The sequence below is a fragment of the Triticum aestivum genome, chromosome 6D (assembly GCF_018294505.1).
Source record: "Triticum aestivum cultivar Chinese Spring chromosome 6D, IWGSC CS RefSeq v2.1, whole genome shotgun sequence".
NCBI lineage: Eukaryota > Viridiplantae > Streptophyta > Magnoliopsida > Poales > Poaceae > Triticum > Triticum aestivum.
In genome coordinates this window covers 470,654,598-470,674,396 of record NC_057811.1, presented here as the reverse complement: position 1 = coordinate 470,674,396, position 19,799 = coordinate 470,654,598, and the positions used below count along the sequence as shown (strand labels likewise).

The 19,799-nt window shown below is 49.1% G+C and overlaps 1 protein-coding gene across 1 annotated transcript; it reads right to left on the bottom strand.

The window, feature by feature from the left end:
• Positions 1-12,857: 12,857 nt before the first annotated feature.
• On the bottom strand, positions 12,858-19,069 carry LOC123145991 (probable cinnamyl alcohol dehydrogenase 5). Its single transcript, XM_044565547.1, has 4 exons — positions 18,848-19,069; positions 14,343-14,970; positions 13,459-13,612; positions 12,858-13,292 (listed from the first exon to the last, which is right to left on the bottom strand). Exons 1-4 carry the CDS (start codon positions 18,943-18,945, stop codon positions 13,072-13,074), a joined length of 1,101 nt encoding a protein of 366 aa, XP_044421482.1. The 5' UTR covers positions 18,946-19,069; the 3' UTR covers positions 12,858-13,071.
• Between the last annotated feature and the right edge of the window lie 730 nt (positions 19,070-19,799).

Sequence of the window (19,799 nt, the reverse complement as noted above, 5' to 3'; positions counted from 1 at the left end):
AACACTGGACAGCGGTCAAGAATATCCTGAAGTACCTGAAGAGGACTAAGGATATGTTTCTCGTTTATGGAGGTGACGAAGAGCTCGTCGTAAAGGGTTACGTCGATGCTAGCTTCGACACAGATCTGGATGACTCTAAGTCACAAACCGGATACGTGTATATTTTGAATGGTGGGGCAGTAAGCTGGTGCAGTTGCAAGCAAAGCGTTGTGGCGGGATCTACATGTGAAGCGGAATACATGGCGGCCTCAGAGGCAGCACAAGAAGCAATCTGGGTGAAGGAGTTCATTACCGACCTAGGAGTTATTCCCAATGCGTCGGGCCCGATGACTCTCTTCTGTGACAACACTGGAGCTATTGCCCTTGCCAAGGAGCCCAGGTTTCACAGGAAGACCAGGCATATCAAGCGTCGCTTCAACTTCATTCGTGAAAGTGTTCAAAATGGAGACATAGATATTTGTAAAGTACATACGGACCTGAATGTAGCAGATCCGTTGACTAAACCTCTCCCTAGAGCAAAACATGATCAACACCAGAACTCTATGGGTGTTCGATTCATCACAATGTAACTAGATTATTGACTCTAGTGCAAGTGGGAGACTATTGGAAATATGCCCTAGAGGCAATAATAAAATGGTTATTATTATATTTCCTTGTTCATGATAATTGTCTATTGTTCATGCTATAATTGTGTATACGGAAATCGTAATACATGTGTGAATACATAGACCACAACATGTCCCTAGTGAGCCTCTAGTTGACTAGCTCGTTGATCAACAAATAGTCATGGTTTCCTGACTATGGACATTGGATGTCATTGATAACAGGATCACATCATTAGGAGAATGATGTGATGGACAAGACCCAATCCTAAGCATAGCACAAGATCGTGTAGTTCGTTTGCTAGAGCTTTTCCAAATGTCAAGTATCATTTCCTCAGACCATGAGATTGTGCAACTCCCGGATACCATAGGAGTGCTTTGGGTGTGCCAAACGTCACAACGTAACTGGGTGGCGATAAAGGTGCACTACGGGTATCTCCGAAAGTGTCTGTTGGGTTGGCACGAATCGAGACTGGGATTTGTCACTCCGTATGACGGAGAGGTATCTCTGGGCCCACTCGGTAATGCATCATCATAATGAGCTCAATGTGACCAAGTGTTTGGTCATGGGATCATGCATTACGGTACGAGTAAAGTGACTTGCCGGTAACGAGATTGAACAAGGTATTGGGATACCGACGATCGAATCTCGGGCAAGTAACGTACCGATTGACAAAGGGAATTGTATACGGGATTGATTGAATCCTCGACATCGTGGTTCATCCGATGAGATCATCGTGGAACATGTGGGAGCCAACATGGGTATCCAGATCCCGCTGTTGGTTATTGGCCGGAGAGTCGTCTCGGTGATGTCTGCATGTCTCCCGAACCCGTAGGGTCTACACACTTAAGGTTCGGTGACGCTAGGGTTGTAGAGATACTAGTATGCGGTAACCCGAAAGTTGTTCGGAGTCCCGGATGAGATCCCGGATATCGCGAGGAGTTCCGGAATGGTCCGGAGGTGAAGAATTATATATAGGAAGTCCAGTTTGGGCCACCGGGAAAGTTTCGGGGGTCACCGGTATTGTACCGGGACCACCGGAAGGGTCCCGGGGGTCCACCGGGTGGGGCCACCTATCCCGGAGGGCCCCATGGGCTGAATTGGGGAAGGGAACCAGCCCCTAGGGGGCTGGTGCGCCCCCCTTGGGCCTCCCCTGCGCCTAGGGTTGGAAACCCTAGGGGTGGGGGGGGGGGGCGCCCCACTTGACTTGGGGGGCAAGTCCCCCCCCCCTTGGCCGCCGCCCCCCCCTTGAGATGGATCTCTGGGGGCCGGCGCCCCCCTGGACCCCTATATAAAGAGGGGGGAGGGAGGGCAGCAGCACCCAAGCCCTGGCGCCTCCCTCTCCCTCCCGTGACACATCTCCCTCCTCCCGCAGCGCTTGGCGAAGCCCTGTTGGAATCCCGCTACTTCCACCACCACGCCGTCGTGCTGCTGGATCTCCATCAACCTCTCCTTCCCCCTTGCTGGATCAAGAAGGAGGAGACGTTGCTGCTCCGTACGTGTGTTGAACGCGGAGGTGCCGTCCGTTCGGCGCTCGGTCATCGGTGATTTGGATCACGACGAGTACGACTCCATCAACCCCGTTCACTCGAACGCTTCCGCTCGCGATCTACAAGGGTATGTAGATGCAATCCTCTCTCTCGTTGCTAGATGACTCCATAGATTGATCTTGGTGATGCGTATAAATTTTTTAATTTCTGCTACGATCCCCAACAGTGGCATCATGAGCTAGGTCTATGCGTAGTTTCTATGCACGAGTAGAACACAAACTTGTTGTGGGCGTAGATGTTGTCAATTTTCTTGCCACTACTAGTCTTATCTTGATTCAGCGGAATCGTGGGATGAAGCGGCCCGGACCAACCTTACACGTACGCTTACGTGAGATAGGTTCCACCGACTGACATGCACTAGTTGCATAAGGTGGCTAGCGGGTGTTTGTCTCTCCCACTTTAGTCGGATCGGATTCGATGAAAAGGGTCCTTATGAAGGGTAAATAGAAGTTGGCATATCACGTTGTGGTTTTACGTAGGTAAGAAACGTTCTTGCTAGAAACCTATAGAAGCCACGTAAAAACATGCAACAACAATTAGAGGATGTCTAACTTGTTTTTGCAGCATATGCCTTGTGATGTGATATGGCCAAAAGGATGTGATGAATGAAATATATGTGATGTATGAGATTGATCATGTTCTTGTAATAGGAATCACGACTTGCATGTCGATGAGTATGACAACCGGCAGGAGCCATAGGAGTTGTCTTTATTTTTTGTATGACCTGCGTGTCATTGAATAACGCCATGTAAATTACTTTACTTTATTGCTAAAAACGTTAGCCATAGAAGTAGAAGTAATCGTTGGCGTGACAACTTCATGAAGACACGATGATGGAGATCATGGTGTCATGCCGGTGACGAAGATGATCATGGCGCCCCGAAGATGGAGATCAAAAGGAGCAAAATGATATTGGCCATATCATGTCACTATTTGATTGCATGTGATGTTTATCATGTTTTACATCTTATTTGCTTAGAACGACGGTAGCTTAAATAAGATGATCCCTCGCAATAATTTCAAGAAAGTGTTCCCCCTAACTGTGCACCGTTGTGAAGGTTCGTTGTTTCGAAGCACCACGTGATGATCGGGTGTGATAGATTCTAACGTTCGAATACAACGGGTGTAAGCCAGATTTACACACACAACACACTTAGGTTGACTTGACGAGCCTAGCATGTACAGACATGGCCTCGGAACACGGAAGACCGAAAGGTCGAGCATGAGTCGTATAGAAGATACGATCAACATGAAGATGTTCACCGATGTTGACTAGTCCATCTCACGTGATGATCGGACATGGCCTAGTTGACTCGGATCATGTTTCACTTAGATGACTAGAGGGATGTCTATCTGAGTGGGAGTTCATTGAATAATTTGATTAGATGAACTTAATTATCATGAACTTCATCTAAAATCTTTACAATATGTATTGTAGATCAAATGGCCCACGTTGCCCTCAACTTCAACGCGTTCCTAGAGAAAACCAAGCTGAAAGATGATGGCAGCAACTATACGGACTGGGTCCGGAACCTGAGGATCATCCTCATAGCTGCCAAGAAAGATTATGTCCTAGAAGCACCGCTAGGTGAAGCACCCATCCCAAAGAACCAAGACGTTATGAACACTTGGCAGCAGCGTGCTGATGATTAATCCCTCGTTCAGTGCAGCATGCTTTACAGCTTAGAACCGGGGCTCCAAAAGCGTTTTGAGCAACACGGAGCATATGAGATGTTTTTCGAAGAGCTGAAAATGGTTTTCCAAGCTCATGCCCGGGTCGAGAGATATGAAGTCTCCGACAAGTTCTTCAGTTGTAAGATGGAGGAAAATAGTTCTGTCAGTGAGCACATACTCAAAATGTCTGGGTTACACAACCGCTTGACTCAGCTGGGAGTTAATCTCCCAGATGACGCGGTCATTGACAGAATCCTTCAGTCACTTCCACCGAGCTACAAGAGCTTTGTGATGAACTTCAATATGCAGGGGATGGAAAAGACCATTCCTGAGGTATATTCAATGCTGAAATCAGCGGAGGTGAAGATCAAAAGGGAACATCAAGTGTTGATGGTGAATAAAACCACTAAGTTCAAGAAAGGCAAGGGTAAGAAGAACTTCAAGAAGGACGGCAAGGGAGTTGCCGCGCCCGGTAAGCCAGTTGCCGGGAAGAAGCCAAAGAATGGACCCAAGCCTGAGACTGAGTGCTTTTATTGCAAGGGAAGTGGTCACTGGAAGCGGAACTGCCCCAAGTACTTAGCGGACAAGAAGGCCGGCAACACCAAAGGTATATGTGATATACATGTTATTGATGTGTACCTTACCAGCACTCGTAGTAGCTCCTGGGTATTTGATACCGGTGTGGTTGCTCATATTTGTAACTCAAAGCAGGAGCTGCGGAATAAACGGAGACTGGCAAAGGTCGAGGTGACGATGCGCGTCGGGAATGGTTCCAAGGTCGATGTGATCGCCGTCGGCACGCTACCTCTACATTTACCTATGGGATTAGTTTTAAACCTCAATAACTGTTATTTAGTGCCAGCTTTGAGCATGAACATTGTATCTGGATCTCGTTTAATGCGAGATGGCTACTCATTTAAATCCGAGAACAATGGTTGTTCTATTTATATGAGAGATATGTTTTATGGTCATGCACCGCTGGTCAATGGTTTATTCTTAATGAATCTCGAACGTGATGTTACACATATTCTTAGTGTGAATACCAAGAAATGTAAGGTTGATAATGATAGTCCCACATACTTATGGCACTGCCGTCTTGGTCACATTGGTGTCAAACGCATGAAGAAACTCCATGCAGATGGACTTTGAGTCTCTTGATTATGAATCATTTGACGCCTGCGAATCATGCCTCATGGGCAAAATGACCAAGACTCCGTTCTCCGGAACAATGGAGCGAGCAACCAACTTATTGGAAATCATACATACTGATGTGTGCGGTCCAATGAGCGTTGAGGCTCGCGGCGGCTATCGTTATGTTCTCACTCTCACTGATGACTTGAGTAGATATGGGTATGTCTACCTAATGAAACACAAGTCTGAGACCTTTGAAAAGTTCAAGGAATTTCAGAGTGAGGTTGAGAATCAATGTGACAGGAAAATAAAATTCTTACGATTAGATCGTGGAGGGGAATATTTGAGTCACGAATTTGGCACACACTTAAGGAAATGTGGAATAGTTTCACAACTCACGCCGCCTGGAACACCTCAGCGAAATGGTTTTTCTGAACGTCGTAATCGCACTCTATTGGATATGGTGCGATCTATGATGTCTCTTACCGATCTACCGCTCTCATTTTGGGGCTATGCTTTAGAGACTGCCGCATTCACTTTAAATAGGGCTCCGTCGAAATCCGTTGAGACGACACCGTATGAATTATGGTTTGGGAAGAAACCTAAGCTGTCGTTTCTAAAAGTTTGGGGATGCGATGCTTATGTCAAGAAACTTCAACCTGAAAAGCTCGAACCCAAGTCGGAAAAATGCGTCTTCATAGGATACCCTAAGGAAACCATTGGGTATACCTTCTACCTCAGATCCGAAGGCAAGATCTTTGTTGCCAAGAACGGGTCCTTTCTGGAGAAAGAGTTTCTCTCGAAAGAAATAAGTGGGAGGAAAGTGGAACTTGATGAAGTACTACCTCTTGAACCGGAAAGTAGTGCAGCTCAGGAAGATGTTCCTGTGGTGCCTGCACTGACTAGAGAGGAAGCTAATGATGATGATCAAGGTACTTCGGATCAAGCTCCTACTGAACTTCGTAGGTCCACAAGGACACGTTCCGCGCCAGAGTGGTACGGCAACCCTGTCTTGGAAATCATGTTGTTAGACAACGGTGAACCTTCGAACTATGAAGAAGCAATGGCGGGCCCAGATTCCAACAAATGGCTTGAAGCCATGCAATCCGAGATAGGATCCATGTATGAAAACAAATTGTGGACTTTGACAGACTTGCCCGATGATCGGCGAGCGATAGAAAACAAATGGATCTTTAAGAAGAAGACGGACGCGGATGGTAATGTTACCATCTATAAAGCTCGACTTGTCGCTAAGGGTTATCGACAAGTTTAAGGGGTTGACTACGATGAGACTTTCTCACCCGTAGCGAAGCTGAAGTCCGTCCGAATCATGTTAGCAATTGCCGCATACTATGATTATGAGATATGGCAGATGGACATCAAAACGGCATTCCTTAACGGCTTTCTAGGAAGAATTGTATATGATGCAGCCGGAAGGTTTTGTCGATCCTAAGAATGCTGACAAAGTATGCAAGCTCCAGCGCTCAATCTATGGGCTGGTGCAGGCATCTCGGAGTTGGAACATTCGCTTTGATGAGATGATCAAAGCGTTTGGGTTTACACAGACTTATGGAGAAGCCTGTGTTTACAAGAAAGTGAGTGGGAGCTCTGTAGCCTTTCTCATATTATATGTGGATGACATACTATTGATGGGAAATGATATAGAATTCTTGAAAAGTATAAAGGCCTACTTGAACAAGTGTTTTTCAATGAAGGACCTTGGAGAAGCTGCTTATATATTAGGCATCAAGATCTATAGAGATAGATCAAGACGCCTCATTGGTCTTTCACAAAGTACGTACCTTGACAAGATATTGAAGAAGTTCAATATGGATCAGTCCAAGAAGGGGTTCTTGCCTGTATTGCAAGGTGTGCAATTGAGCACGGCTCAATGCCCGACCACGGCAGAAGATAGAGAAAAGATGAGTGTCATCCCCTATGCATCGGCCATAGGGTCTATTATGTATGCCATGCTGTGTACCAGACCTGATGTAAACCTTGCCGTAAGTTTGGTAGGAAGGTACCAAAGTAATCCCGGCATGGAACACTGGACAGCGGTCAAGAATATCCTGAAGTACCTGAAGAGGACTAAGGATATGTTTCTCGTTTATGGAGGTGGCGAAGAGCTCGTCGTAAAGGGTTACGTCGATGCTAGCTTCGACACAGATCTGGATGACTCTAAATCACAAACCGGGTACGTGTATATTTTGAATGGTGGGGCAGTAAGGTGGTGCAGTTGCAAGCAAAGCGTTGTGGCGGGATCTACATGTGAAGCGGAATACATGGCGGCCTCAGAGGCAGCACAAGAAGCAATCTGGGTGAAGGAGTTCATTACCGACCTAGGAGTTATTCCCAATGCGTCGGGCCCGATGACTCTCTTCTGTGACAACACTGGAGCTATTGCCCTTGCCAAGGAGCCCAGGTTTCATAGGAAGACCAGGCATATCAAGCGTCGCTTCAACTCCATTCGTGAAAGTGTTCAAAATGGAGACATAGATATTTGTAAAGTACATACGGACCTGAATGTAGCAGATCCGTTGACTAAACCTCTCCCTAGAGCAAAACATGATCAACACCAGAACTCTATGGGTGTTCGATTCATCACAATGTAACTAGATTATTGACTCTAGTTGGAAATATGCCCTAGAGGCAATAATAAAATGGTTATTATTATATTTCCTTGTTCATGATAATTGTCTATTGTTCATGCTATAATTGTGTTATCCGGAACTCGTAATACATGTGTGAATACATAGACCACAACATGTCCCTAGTGAGCCTCTAGTTGACTAGCTCGTTGATCAACAGATAGTCATGGTTTCCTGACTATGGACATTGGATGTCATTGATAACAGGATCACATCATTAGGAGAATGATGTGATGGACAAGACCCAATCCTAAGCATAGCACAAGATCGTGTAGTTCGTTTGCTAGAGCTTTTCCAAATGTCAAGTATCATTTCCTTAGACCATGAGATTGTGCAACTCCCGGATACCATAGGAGTGCTTTGGGTGTGCCAAACGTCACAACATAACTGGGTGGCTATAAAGGTGCACTACGAGTATCTCCGAAAGTGTCTGTTGGGTTGGCACGAATCGAAACTGGGATTTGTCACTCCGTATGACGGAGAGGTATCTCTGGGCCCACTCGGTAATGCATCATCATAATGAGCTCAATGTGACCAAGTGTTTGGTCACGGGATCATGCATTACGGTACGAGTAAAGTGACTTGCCGGTAACGAGATTGAACAAGGTATTGGGATACCGACGATCGAATCTCGGGCAAGTAACGTACCGATTGACAAAGGGAATTGTATACGGGATTGATTGAATCCGACATCGTGGTTCATCCGATGAGATCATCGTGGAACATGTGGGAGCCAACATGGGTATCCAGATCCCGCTGTTGGTTATTGGCCGGAGAGTCATCTCGGTCATGTCTGCATGTCTCCCGAACCCGTAGGGTCTACACACTTAAGGTTCGGTGACGCTAGGGTTGTAGAGATACTAGTATGCGGTAACCCGAAAGTTGTTCGGAGTCCCGGATGAGATCCCGGACGTCACGAGGAGTTCCGGAATGGTCCGGAGGTGAAGAATTATATATAGGAAGTCCAGTTTTGGCCACCGGGAAAGTTTCGGGGGTCACCGGTATTGTACCGGGACCACCGGAAGGGTCCCGGGGGTCCACCGGGTGGGGCCACCTATCCCGAAGGGCCCCATGGGCTGAAGTGGGGAAGGGAACCAGCCCCTGGTGGGCTGGTGCGCCCCCCTTGGGCCTCCCCTGCGCCTAGGGTTGGAAACCCTAGGGGTGGGGGGCGCCCCACTTGACTTGGGGGCCAGTCCCCCCCCCTTGGCCGCCGCCCCCCCCCCCCCTTGAGATGGATCTCTGGGGGCCGGCGCCCCCCTGGACCCCTATATAAAGAGGGGGGAGGGAGGGCAGCAGCACCCAAGCCCTGGCGCCTCCCTCTCCCTCCCGTGACACATCTCCCTCCTCCCGCACGCTTGGCGAAGCCCTGTTGGAATCCCGCTACTTCCACCACCACGTCGTCGTGCTGCTGGATCTCCATCAACCTCTCCTTCCCCCTTGCTGGATCTAGAAGGAGGAGACGTCGCTGCTCCGTACGTGTGTTGAACGCGGAGGTGCCGTCCGTTCGGCGTTCGGTCATCGGTGATTTGGATCACGACGAGTACAACTTCATCAACCCCATTCACTCGAACGCTTCCGCTCGCGATCTACAAGGGTATGTAGATGCACTCCTCTTTCTCGTTGCTAGATGACTCCATAAATTGATCTTGGTGATGCGTAGAAAATTTTTAATTTCTGCTACGATCCCCAACAATTGCAACGTAAGCATTTACCAATTTTGGTCGTAACTTTTTTTTGGACACCACACAGTTATAGCAGTGACACTAATTTGATTTCTAGTGACTGCAACTTCTCAGTTAACTCTAGAAATTTTAGTGAATAAGTTGCAATTTTTACAGCCGTAAAACTCACCATAGGAAACAGAAATCGAATATTGTGAACAGGGCATCTCCAAGGCGGACTCGTAAACCTCCCGCAATCGTCCAGACTGTGCTGTCTAGATTGCGGAAGCCATCCAACGCCGATCTGTATCGATCTGCGGAGCGGTCCGGACGTGATTTCTCTTACAAATTGGAGACAAAAATATGAGAGGTTTGCGGGAGTCCGGACACCCAAAACATAGGACATCCCAAAAGTGTGGGAGGTTTGAGGTAGTGGAGAAGGAGGACTACTAGCTCTTGAAACATGGCAGTAGCACTGCCCGACTCCATGGTCGTCGATCTCGTGCCGTACTACAGAGAAGAAGTGAACGATTTTATAGAGCAAAATTGACTGTACGACTCCTTCATAAAATCTACCATTCCTAGACGACTTTGGTCAACCTACCGTTTCCTGTCGTGGCCATGGTGGCAGTGTATCGTTCCCTCTTCAAACACCGAGAATCCAAGTATGCATTTTACTTTGAGATTGTTGCTTACTGTAAAGAGGAAAAATGAGAGAGGGGAAGGAACGATTGGAATGAACAGTCCCTTTCATGGATGAATTTGGGGTATATATACCCTTGGTACAAAGGCGGCTACAAAGAGGTGTGGTTGCCAAAAGGTGAACCGACATAGCAGGAATTAACCCTTAATTAATGTATTTAATTAATTCCTAACACTTACCACAGTGACCCGCCGTGTCAGAGTCGAAGTAGCTAGATAGAAAGCATAGCTAACTAACTTTAAGACAAGAGGGAATGGTAGATTGACGATCAAGATTTGTAAAAAGAAAAAACTGGCTGGCAAGGAGTTCTTAACGCCCGTGCCGGTGTGAGAATATATACAACTTTTTTTTTTTTGGAAATTCTGTCTGGCTAATGTTCGCCAGGAGGGTAACCCTGGCAAATGCGCTCCCCAGCCATCGCATGGACGTTGGCACATCAGCTGGAGGAGTTTGCTAGTTAAAAAAAACCGAAGGTGTTCGCTATGAAGCGTTTCTTGATGAACAGCCCCCCCCCCCCCCCCCCCCCCCCCAAATCCCATTATCATAGTAAATTTATAAATTAGAGAAGTGGCAGCTTTATAAAGTAGCATGGCAATTTTCCTATTTTTCAGAGCATGACATTTACAAATTTATGTTTTTCTCGTTTTTTATAAAAATTTTTTTGAAAAAGAGGTTAAAACCCTCAGTCTCTGCATCAATCGATGCATACGGTCATCATTATTTATTATTTCACCAAGGTCTAACAAGAACATACATCAAGTCATCCGAAGCCACCACTCGCACCTACAAAACTTGATAACGTGGAATGCTCTCACTCCCCATATCTAAACCGGTCTCGTCGCCGATCCAGCCACATAACTTATCGGAAGAATAGCAGGTGCAGCAGACCTAAATCGTACACCACATGCACACGTTTTAGACGCCGCCATCGTCATCGGACCAGTGACCCATCTTCAGGAGAGAGATCAGCATCATTATTGCCAGTCCGTCCATCCGTTGACGCCACCACAGCGCCCAACGGCGCCACCACCCCGCGCTCGTCCATCCAAGCGCGAAGATTCTGGAAGATCTATCGTGCGTAGCACCTGTCGACCAGGCATGACACAGCGTAGCACCTGTCGGCCAGGCATGACTTGACATCTCCACCGAAGCTCCGCGCAAGACGAAGCCGCTCCACCTCCTGCCTCTGTCTTCCAGCGCTGCTCCACAAACGATGCTCCCAAGAGAGAAACGACACCGCAGTACCGCCATCGTTCGATCTGGAAGACCAGATCCTAGGGTTTCCCTCGAAGCAGCACGAGTGGGTTGACAGTCGTTGCACGACGATGCCTTCATCAAGGTAACGGCGCAGAACGCCGCCATCGCCTGCCATCGGCTCGGTTTTCACCGGCAACTATGTCTTACCGACTCACAGCCGGAACTAGATGACGAGTCCCGAGATCTGATCATCCAGCCTCAGGCCGACCACCTCCGACGGAGGAGATGGCCACCATCGCCGGCTGCACCAGCCATATCAGATCTGACCGGACGTGCCGCCAAGCCGCCAACCAGGCCCTCCACGCAGCTGCCGATCCGAAGCCGGATGACGCGCCGCCGCAGCATAAGTCGCTGTCGCCCGAGCCAGACAAGTCGCCGCCCGCTACCGCCCGTGACCGGGCTGCCCAACGCGCCGCTTTCGTCGTCGCCCGCGACAGGGCCAGCAACCGCTGCCATCGCCGCCGCCGCCAGATCTGTCACGCCTCCGCATGCGCAAGGGCTCCGCACCACCCGTGAGACGCGGGAGAGAGGAGGATCTCCGCCAGCGCCGTCGGTCCGCAGGCGCATCCCGGCAGCGTCCTTCGGCGGCTGCGGGGTGAGGGAAGGTGGATTCAGGAGCGGTGGTGGCTAGGGCTGAGGACCCGCCCGAGTCGCCCGAGCGGGGGCGACCGGGGGGTCAGGGTTTTTTATAAGTAAATGTGTAATTTTTTGTTCATGATATTTTTTATCTAGAGGGTGGCAGTTTTAAAGTTTAGCATGGCAATTTTTTTCTAGATCATAGACCTTCCTTTTTTTCTTTTGATCATACACATTGTAAATTTATAAATTAGATTAATAAAAAAAATTATAAAGTAGCATGGAATTTTTTTATAATTCAGAGCATGCCATTTCAATCTTGTGGCCATGCCGTCAATCTACCATTCCCTGAGGTGCATTATCAGCTTCACGAGCTGACTGAAACGCTTGCGGTTGAAACTTGACCATTCGTCAAAGATGAAGCGATGGCTGGTTTTGCGCCTCTAGAGGTCACGCCACTGGTTGTCGAGCAGGCATGTCTGCAGGGCTTCATCCCCCGGCAGAAAGGACACGATGTGGTCGAGCACGTCGTCGGGGAGGAGGCAAAAGGGATCCTCGCCAGTGCCAGCAGCCTTCTTGTCCATTTCGTCGAATGGGTGGCGGGTGCTGCGAGGTTGGTGAAGAAAATCAGCAGAAACATGAAGAAAAAGGGAGCCAGCCACAAAGTCGATCACGGTCTTAGAGAAGACAAGGGAGGTGAAGGGGCTCCATGACGCTGCCTCCAAGGAGGAAACAATATCCTAGGACGGGACGTCGTCATCATCGGCATCCAACGAGGTCGAGCTAGGCTTTCGCCCAGAGTATAGTTAACTACAAGTACATTTATAATGTGGGTCTAGCGTGTGTTTCCGCACCCGCCCATTCTATCAAAGCGATGATATAAATATCAGTGAAATTTTGAAAAGACTGTACCTTTTTAAATGTATGTTACTCAGCATATTAGCCAGAACGTTGCGTAGATCAGGGAGAAAGAAAATATCATCTAAATCATCAGCAAAATCCAACCTTGCTTGTACTAGAAAAATGTTAGGCAATAAGATGACACAACTGATGGTGTATAGAAGATATGACTTCTTTGGATACCATGCAACATCTGCCATACGAAGAATAATTCATGTACTGCTACTATCTTCCTTCATTTACATTATTACATATAAATACAAATACGGTATCCCGTACACGTACGGGTTTACACTTTCACACCCAAAAAAAGAATTTTTGATTGTTTCTTGCTACTTCCTGACAAAAGCAGAGAGGTAGAGTCACTCTCACTCGGTGGTGGTGGCGGCGGCCTTGTCGAGGGTGTTGCCGATGTCGATGACGAATCGATACCTGACATCGGCCTTGGCAAGGCGCTCCATGGCCGTGTTCACGTACTCGGCGCCGATCACCTCGATGTCCGCCGTCACGTTGTGCTTGGCCGCGAGGTCCAGCATCTCCTGGGTGTCCCTCATGCCTCCAATGAGGCTCCCGGCCAGGGTCTTGTTCGCTGTACATACAATGCGCCACACGTACGTCAGTATGTGTACCAGTCAGTTACGCACACAACTAAATGCCTGTGGTCGATAATGCAATGCATGGTTTCTTAAAATTGTTAGACAAAGAGAGTATATATATATAGCTAGGCTTGTGAGTTGTGAGGTTCGAGGACTTACTGGCAACCAGAGCAAAGGGGGGGATCTCCATAGACTTCTCTGGGAGGCCAACCATGATCATCTTGCCGTTGGGTTTCAGTAGCCCCAAGAGAGGGGCCATGGGGATGTTTGCAGACACCGTGTTTATGATGCCATCCATGGTACTCATCGCGGCCTGCAAAGGTGACACATTTAAATTTAAATTAATGCAGTAAGCAGTAAGCACATATGAACTGAAAGAACAATCTATAGTCTTGCTTGATTAATTGGTGATTGGAAACAATTTAAACAAAAGACCCGTGAAGAAACCTTAGCCACCAAAAAAATCCTCTTCACTCCGCTCCGGTCGTCGTTTATGACGACGGGGTGGAGGGGAGGGGATTTTCGTCTCTCGCCTTTTCTGTAGCAGGTTTTGGTCTCGCGGCGACATCACTCCAATGGATGATGGCATCATCTAAAATAAAAGTCGCCCGACTACAATCCGGTCTCGATGAAGCTTCTTGCGGCATTATCAAGGAGCCTAGAAGACTTTGTCCTTGTTGTTACTCGTGGATGATGGGTTAATTTTTTGTGTTGTTTGTCGGCGCGCTTCATGCGCATCGGCTGCGGCAACATCGTCTTCGAGCGATAGTAGCACAGATGTCTGCCTAGATCAGGGTGATCCTCGTGCCGATATGCTTGGTGTTGTTGCAAATCTCCATGGTATGCGGCGGTGTGCTATTGTGGCAATTCTTCCTTTATAGGTCTTTGCAAGTACTTCAATGGTCATAGGTCCTTTCTTTAGGCCTTAGGGTTGTTCTTGTGTCTGTGAGTTTAGTACCATATATCTTGGTCGTGTCCGATATTCTACTGGTCTATAAACCAATTTGAGTTGAAAAAATTGGTGATCGGAAACATTTGCATACCTTCATCTCCTCGTCGTTCTTGCTGACAATGAACGCGTCGGCGCCTAGCCTCTCGAGGGCCTCCTGCTTCTTCCCCGGCGAAGAGCTGATCACTGTTACCTTCATCCCGAAGGCTTTGCCGAACTTAACAGCAACATGGCCCAGCCCGCCCAGTCCCAGCACACCGAGGTGCATCCCAGGAATGTTTAGACCGTGGTACTTCATGGGGCTGTACACGGTGATGCCAGCGCACAGCAGCGGCGCGCCCTTTTCCAGTGGAATGGTGTCGGGGAACCGGACCACGAACCGCTCGTGCACCACCACCATGCTGGAGTAGCCGCCGTAGGTGATGGTGCCATCAAGGTCAACCAAGTTGTAGGTGGGGATTATGCCTAGGCAGAGGTTCTCGAAGCCCTTGTTGCAGCTCTCGCAGGACTGGCATGAGTTTACCATGCACCCGACGCCCACACGGTCACCGGTCTTGAACTTGGTCACATTCTTGCCGACCTCATTGACCTCGCCAGTGATCTCATGCCCAGGGACCATGGGGTATTTGGCGCTCTTCCAATCGTTCTTGATGCTGTGTAGGTCAGAGTGGCAGATTCCACAGTACAGAATCTTGATCACCACATCGTCATCTCCAGTGCTTCTGAAGCAAGAATCATAAGAAACATGAACATCATGAAAAATAAACGCTATTAAGGCATATCCAAAGTTGAGCCGTAAATGTCTCCAGTATATGTTTGTTTTTATGTCCGGGCGTGGTCCACGGACATGATGCAGGAGGGAGCCATCCAATGCTAATCACAAAGTATCCGGTTGAAAAGAGAAAAAGTAGGTGGGGACCATGCATGTGATGGGATATTTGTGGTTTAGTGTCTGGTTGGGAGAAGAGAGGGGCCATGCATGTGATTGGTCAAATGCATGTCCGGACTACCGGTATCCATACGTACAGACTGCTAAGCGGACATATACAGATTCCCGTTGGATGACAAAAGTGGTCCGGACATATAGTAGAGGTCTGAGGGTCCTCTTTGGAGATGCCCTTACGTACTACGTACTTCTATTCTTGAATATTTTGAGTTCTAGGTTTGTCTGACCAAGTTATAGGAAAATTTTCTGATAACTACACAAAGTCAAAAGTACGTAGTATGAAAATATATTTTATGATGAATCTACATAAACTAAATTGTTTTGAAAATGTTGGTATATTTTTTTATAGATTTGGTTAAACTTAAAGAAGATTGACTTAAACATAGAACTTCAAATATTTTGGAATGGAGGGAGTACATTCAAGTGTGTAAATCAGGCCAATAAATCATGGTTTCGTCTATCAACTCAATTCAGTTCTCGCTAATGCAACTAGTCTCAGTTTATTTATTTATTTTTATCAAAGAGGCAGATGCCTGGTTTAGATAACTGAATCCCTCAAGAACAAGGTTCACAACACCACTCACACACAGACCGACACTGTCAACAAGGTTCAAAATCCAAACAATCAGTCATACATGCAAAAGGATCAATTTTTGTTTTCCTGTTTTCCTTGTCTAATCAAGCTGCTGAATTTTATCATTCATACAAATAATTTTACTCCTTTGAGCAAATCACATAATTTGGCATATTATTACTCTTAAGAAAAAAAGAGGTTTGAGAAAATAATTTGCAAAGCAAACTCTAGGAAGGCAGATCCTAAAACCATCCATCAACCACCTTATACAGCTCATACCATACTAGCGCGGTTACGATAACAACATAAAACCACTAGCACCATCTACAAATTACAAGAGTCATTCATTTCCCACTGCAAACTATTGCTTCGTAATGGGCATGGTATGCCCACATGTTGGTAGCATTGCTTTATACGAATATGTAAGTAAAATAAAAATATCAAAACATTTTTATGACAAACTTGTGACGGTACCTTTGCATGATTGCATGAAATGAGCCTAAATAGCTAGGTAATCACTATTGACGAAAGATGTGATGATGATTAAATTGCATAGCTTATTCTTTAGCAAAAGTTCAGGTAGTTTCAATCCAAACAAGCTAATGAGTAATACAAAAAAAACAAAATCGCTACAACCTCTTTGCCGACCAGTCAAGTCCTAGTAAAGTACTAATCAATGAAGTTGTAGAAACAGGTGTGCCATTGAGATTTGCCCACATGACTACATGAGCCACTCGATTCATACACGACATAGGAAGAGCAAAGACCACACGCACAAAGGCAAAGGAATTGTACTACAAGCTAATAGTGACAAGTAACTGAGGGTGACGCATCACATGTATGTGCCTTTACAACTAACAGTAGGATCACCTAAAGATTACAACATGGAAAAAAAGTTGGTGTCGACGTTAATGGAAAATGTATTCACTATTTCTTTGCCTCAGTCCATATATAGCTCATATTGAAATATCCAAGACATCTTACAATAGTGAACATGGAGAGGACTAATCAATGAAGTCATCGAAACAGGTGTACCGTTGAGGTTTGCCCACATGAGCCACTTGATTCATACCACACATAGGAAGACTACGAGCCACAAGCGCGCAGAGGCAAAGGAATTGCACTACAAGCTAAGAGCATGTCCAGCCGCGGCCCCAACAGGCCCTCCCCAGGCGTTTTTGCTACGCCGGCGCCCAAAATTCGGCACGCGCCTCGTCTTCCCCAGAACGCCTCGGTTTCCCGCGGGGAATCAATGGCAAGGCTGCCCCCGGTCAGCCTTGCCATTGATTCCTCACGGGCGGCGCGTCACAGGCAGGTTGGCGCGGCGACGCCTCCCCTTCCGCCACGCGTTCACACGGCCTGGGGCTATATAAACAGAGGCTTCCCTCGCCGCTGGCCACATCAGCCCGAGTCCGCCGAGCCCAAACCAGCCGCCGTCCCTCCCTTTCGCCATCGAGCTCTGCCGCTCTCCCCTTCCCTCCCCTTCCCCTTCTTCTCTCCATGGTCGAACGCTTCCCCGGCGACGCCGCGGCGGCCAACGGCTTCGGCCGCCGCACGCTCCAGGAGTGCGAGTCGTGGCTTCTCTTCGAGGCGAACATCCCGGCGCCGCCGGACATGCGCGTCGGGCCGACGAGTGGAAGCTCAGCAACGGCGGCGTCCCCATCCCCCTAGTGCCCGACGTCGACGCGCGCCCTGGCCTCTTCGCCGCCGATGTCGGCCGCGTGCGGTCGTCCCTATCGGAGGAGCAGCGCGCCCTCCCCCAGTACGCCGCCGACAACCACGCGGTTTGGACGGAATATTTCCAGCGGCGGCTGGCGCAGAGGCTGGCGTCCACGAACGGGGCGCCGGTGGTCGGCGGCACAAAGAACAATGACGGCCGCCGCGTCTGGTGGGGCGTCCCCGGCCGCACCCTACACGAGGTGATAGCACACCTCGAGGGCGGCAACAACCCGCCGCTGGCGTACCCCGCCGCGGCGGCCGTGCCGGCCCCCTGCCGGAGCGCCGGGCCGTGGGTGCCGAGGAGGTTCGCCGGCTCCTCCTCCTCCTGCTCCTCCTCCCACTCTTCCGGCTCGGCGGCGCACTTCGGCGTCAAGGCAGAGCCCGCCGCGGAGACGCCGCTCGGCCGGCGCACCCGCAGCACCGGCATCGTCATCAACGAGGGCGGCTGGCGTGCCACCTCCTCGGCTCCTCCATGTTTCGTCAAGCCGGAGCCGGGGATCGCCGCCGTCAAGCCGGAGCCGGGGCTCCCCGTCGCGAAGACGGAGCCCGTCAAGGAGGAGGCGCTCGATGATGAAGCGGCCCTCAAATGGGCGCGCGACGACTGGGTGCAGACGGAGAGGGAGCGCCAGTGCGCCGCCTTCGCGCGGTTCGAAGCTCGTCGCCGTGGCCGGGACGAGGGAGGCATCATCGTCCTCGACGACAGCGACGACGACGACGTGCCGCCACCGCCTGTCCGCCATGGGGATGCCGGGCAGGGGTCCAGCAGGGGTGGCCGCGCCATCAAGAAGGAGAAGGCCGACGACGTCGGTGACTTCGCCGCGCTGATCGACTTCCTCGCCCCGTAGATTCCTTTTTTTATAATTTATGTAAAACGACGAACATGTTGAATATGAATGTTAAGTTTGCCGAATTTTTGTCGAACTTTGCCGAATTCAGATTTTTTTTTTTAAAAAGCGGGTCTGGGTAACCCTGGGGTGAGCGGCTGGGAACCCGCTCGCCCCCACGCCGATTTTAGCGCCGACGCGTAAAATCGCCGCCTGGGGGCCAACGGCTGGAAACTAGAGGAGGTGGCTTTTACAACTAACAGCGGTGTCCCCTGAAACTCCAAAGACGAAGAAAAAGATGGGTGTCGGCGTCATGGTTTTAGTACTGGACACATGATAATTTACACTAGTTGTTACTGTTGTAGTGGACACATGACAATTCGTACTATTTGCAAATCAAGGCCGAATTTCATATTAAAAATAACACAGAAAGCAGCCCGATAACCACCATGTATGAATCTAGGGAAACAATTTTGGATTACATGCCACAGAGACTAAGAATCTGCATCGGAACAAAGGAGATATATACGGCGTACCTCCGGGTGATGGCGAGCGGGGAGAGGTGGCCGGAGGCGTCGCGCGCCGCCAGACCCACCGCCTTCCTCGTGTGCTGCTCCGCCGCCGTGGGTGCCATCCTGACTGACGCGCTCGAGGTCCGGCCGGCCTGAGAATTAGTTCTTGCGTCTCTGTTGTGGTGTCGTGACTGCAACGGCGAGCGATGAGGCGAAAGGAGGTTCCATGGCCGCCTTTTATACTACAAGGACCGCACATTTCGGATTTGCCAAGCGCGTCATCGCTGAGCCGGCCGGCCCAGGTGTAACAGTGCCGCCGTCCCGTCGGTGTGCAGGAAACGATGGTTGTGGTGAGCGCGGGGTGGGTGTAACAGTGCCGCTGTCCCGTCGGTGTGCTGTCCATGCCGAGACGAAACCATGGTTGTGGTGAGCGCGGTGTTGGTGTAACAGTGCCGCTGTCCCGTCGGTGGGCTGTGCATGCCGAGAGGAAGCAAAACACTCGTGTTTTTTTTTTAACTTTCGATCTATTCATCTTCCATCATGATAGTACAACGGACACTACAAATAATAATAATTATATCCAGAACCGTAGACCACCTAGCGACGACTACAAGCACTGAAACGAGCCGAAGGCGCGCCGCTGTCATCACCCGTTCCTCGCCAGAGCCGGGCAAACATTGTTATAGTAGACAGTCGGGAAGTCATCGTGCTAAGGCCCCATGGAACCAACGCACCAGAACAGCAATCGCCACAGATGGAGAGTGTAGATCAAAAGGATCCAACCTGAAGACACACGAACGAAGACGAACGACGAATAGATCCGAGCAAATCCACCAAAGACAGATCCGCCGGAGACATACCTCCACACCCCCACCGATGATGCTACGCACATCACCGGAACGGGGACTAGACGGGGAGACCTTTATTCCATTTTCAGGGAGCCGCCGTCGTCTCGCCTTCCTGAGCAGGACACAAA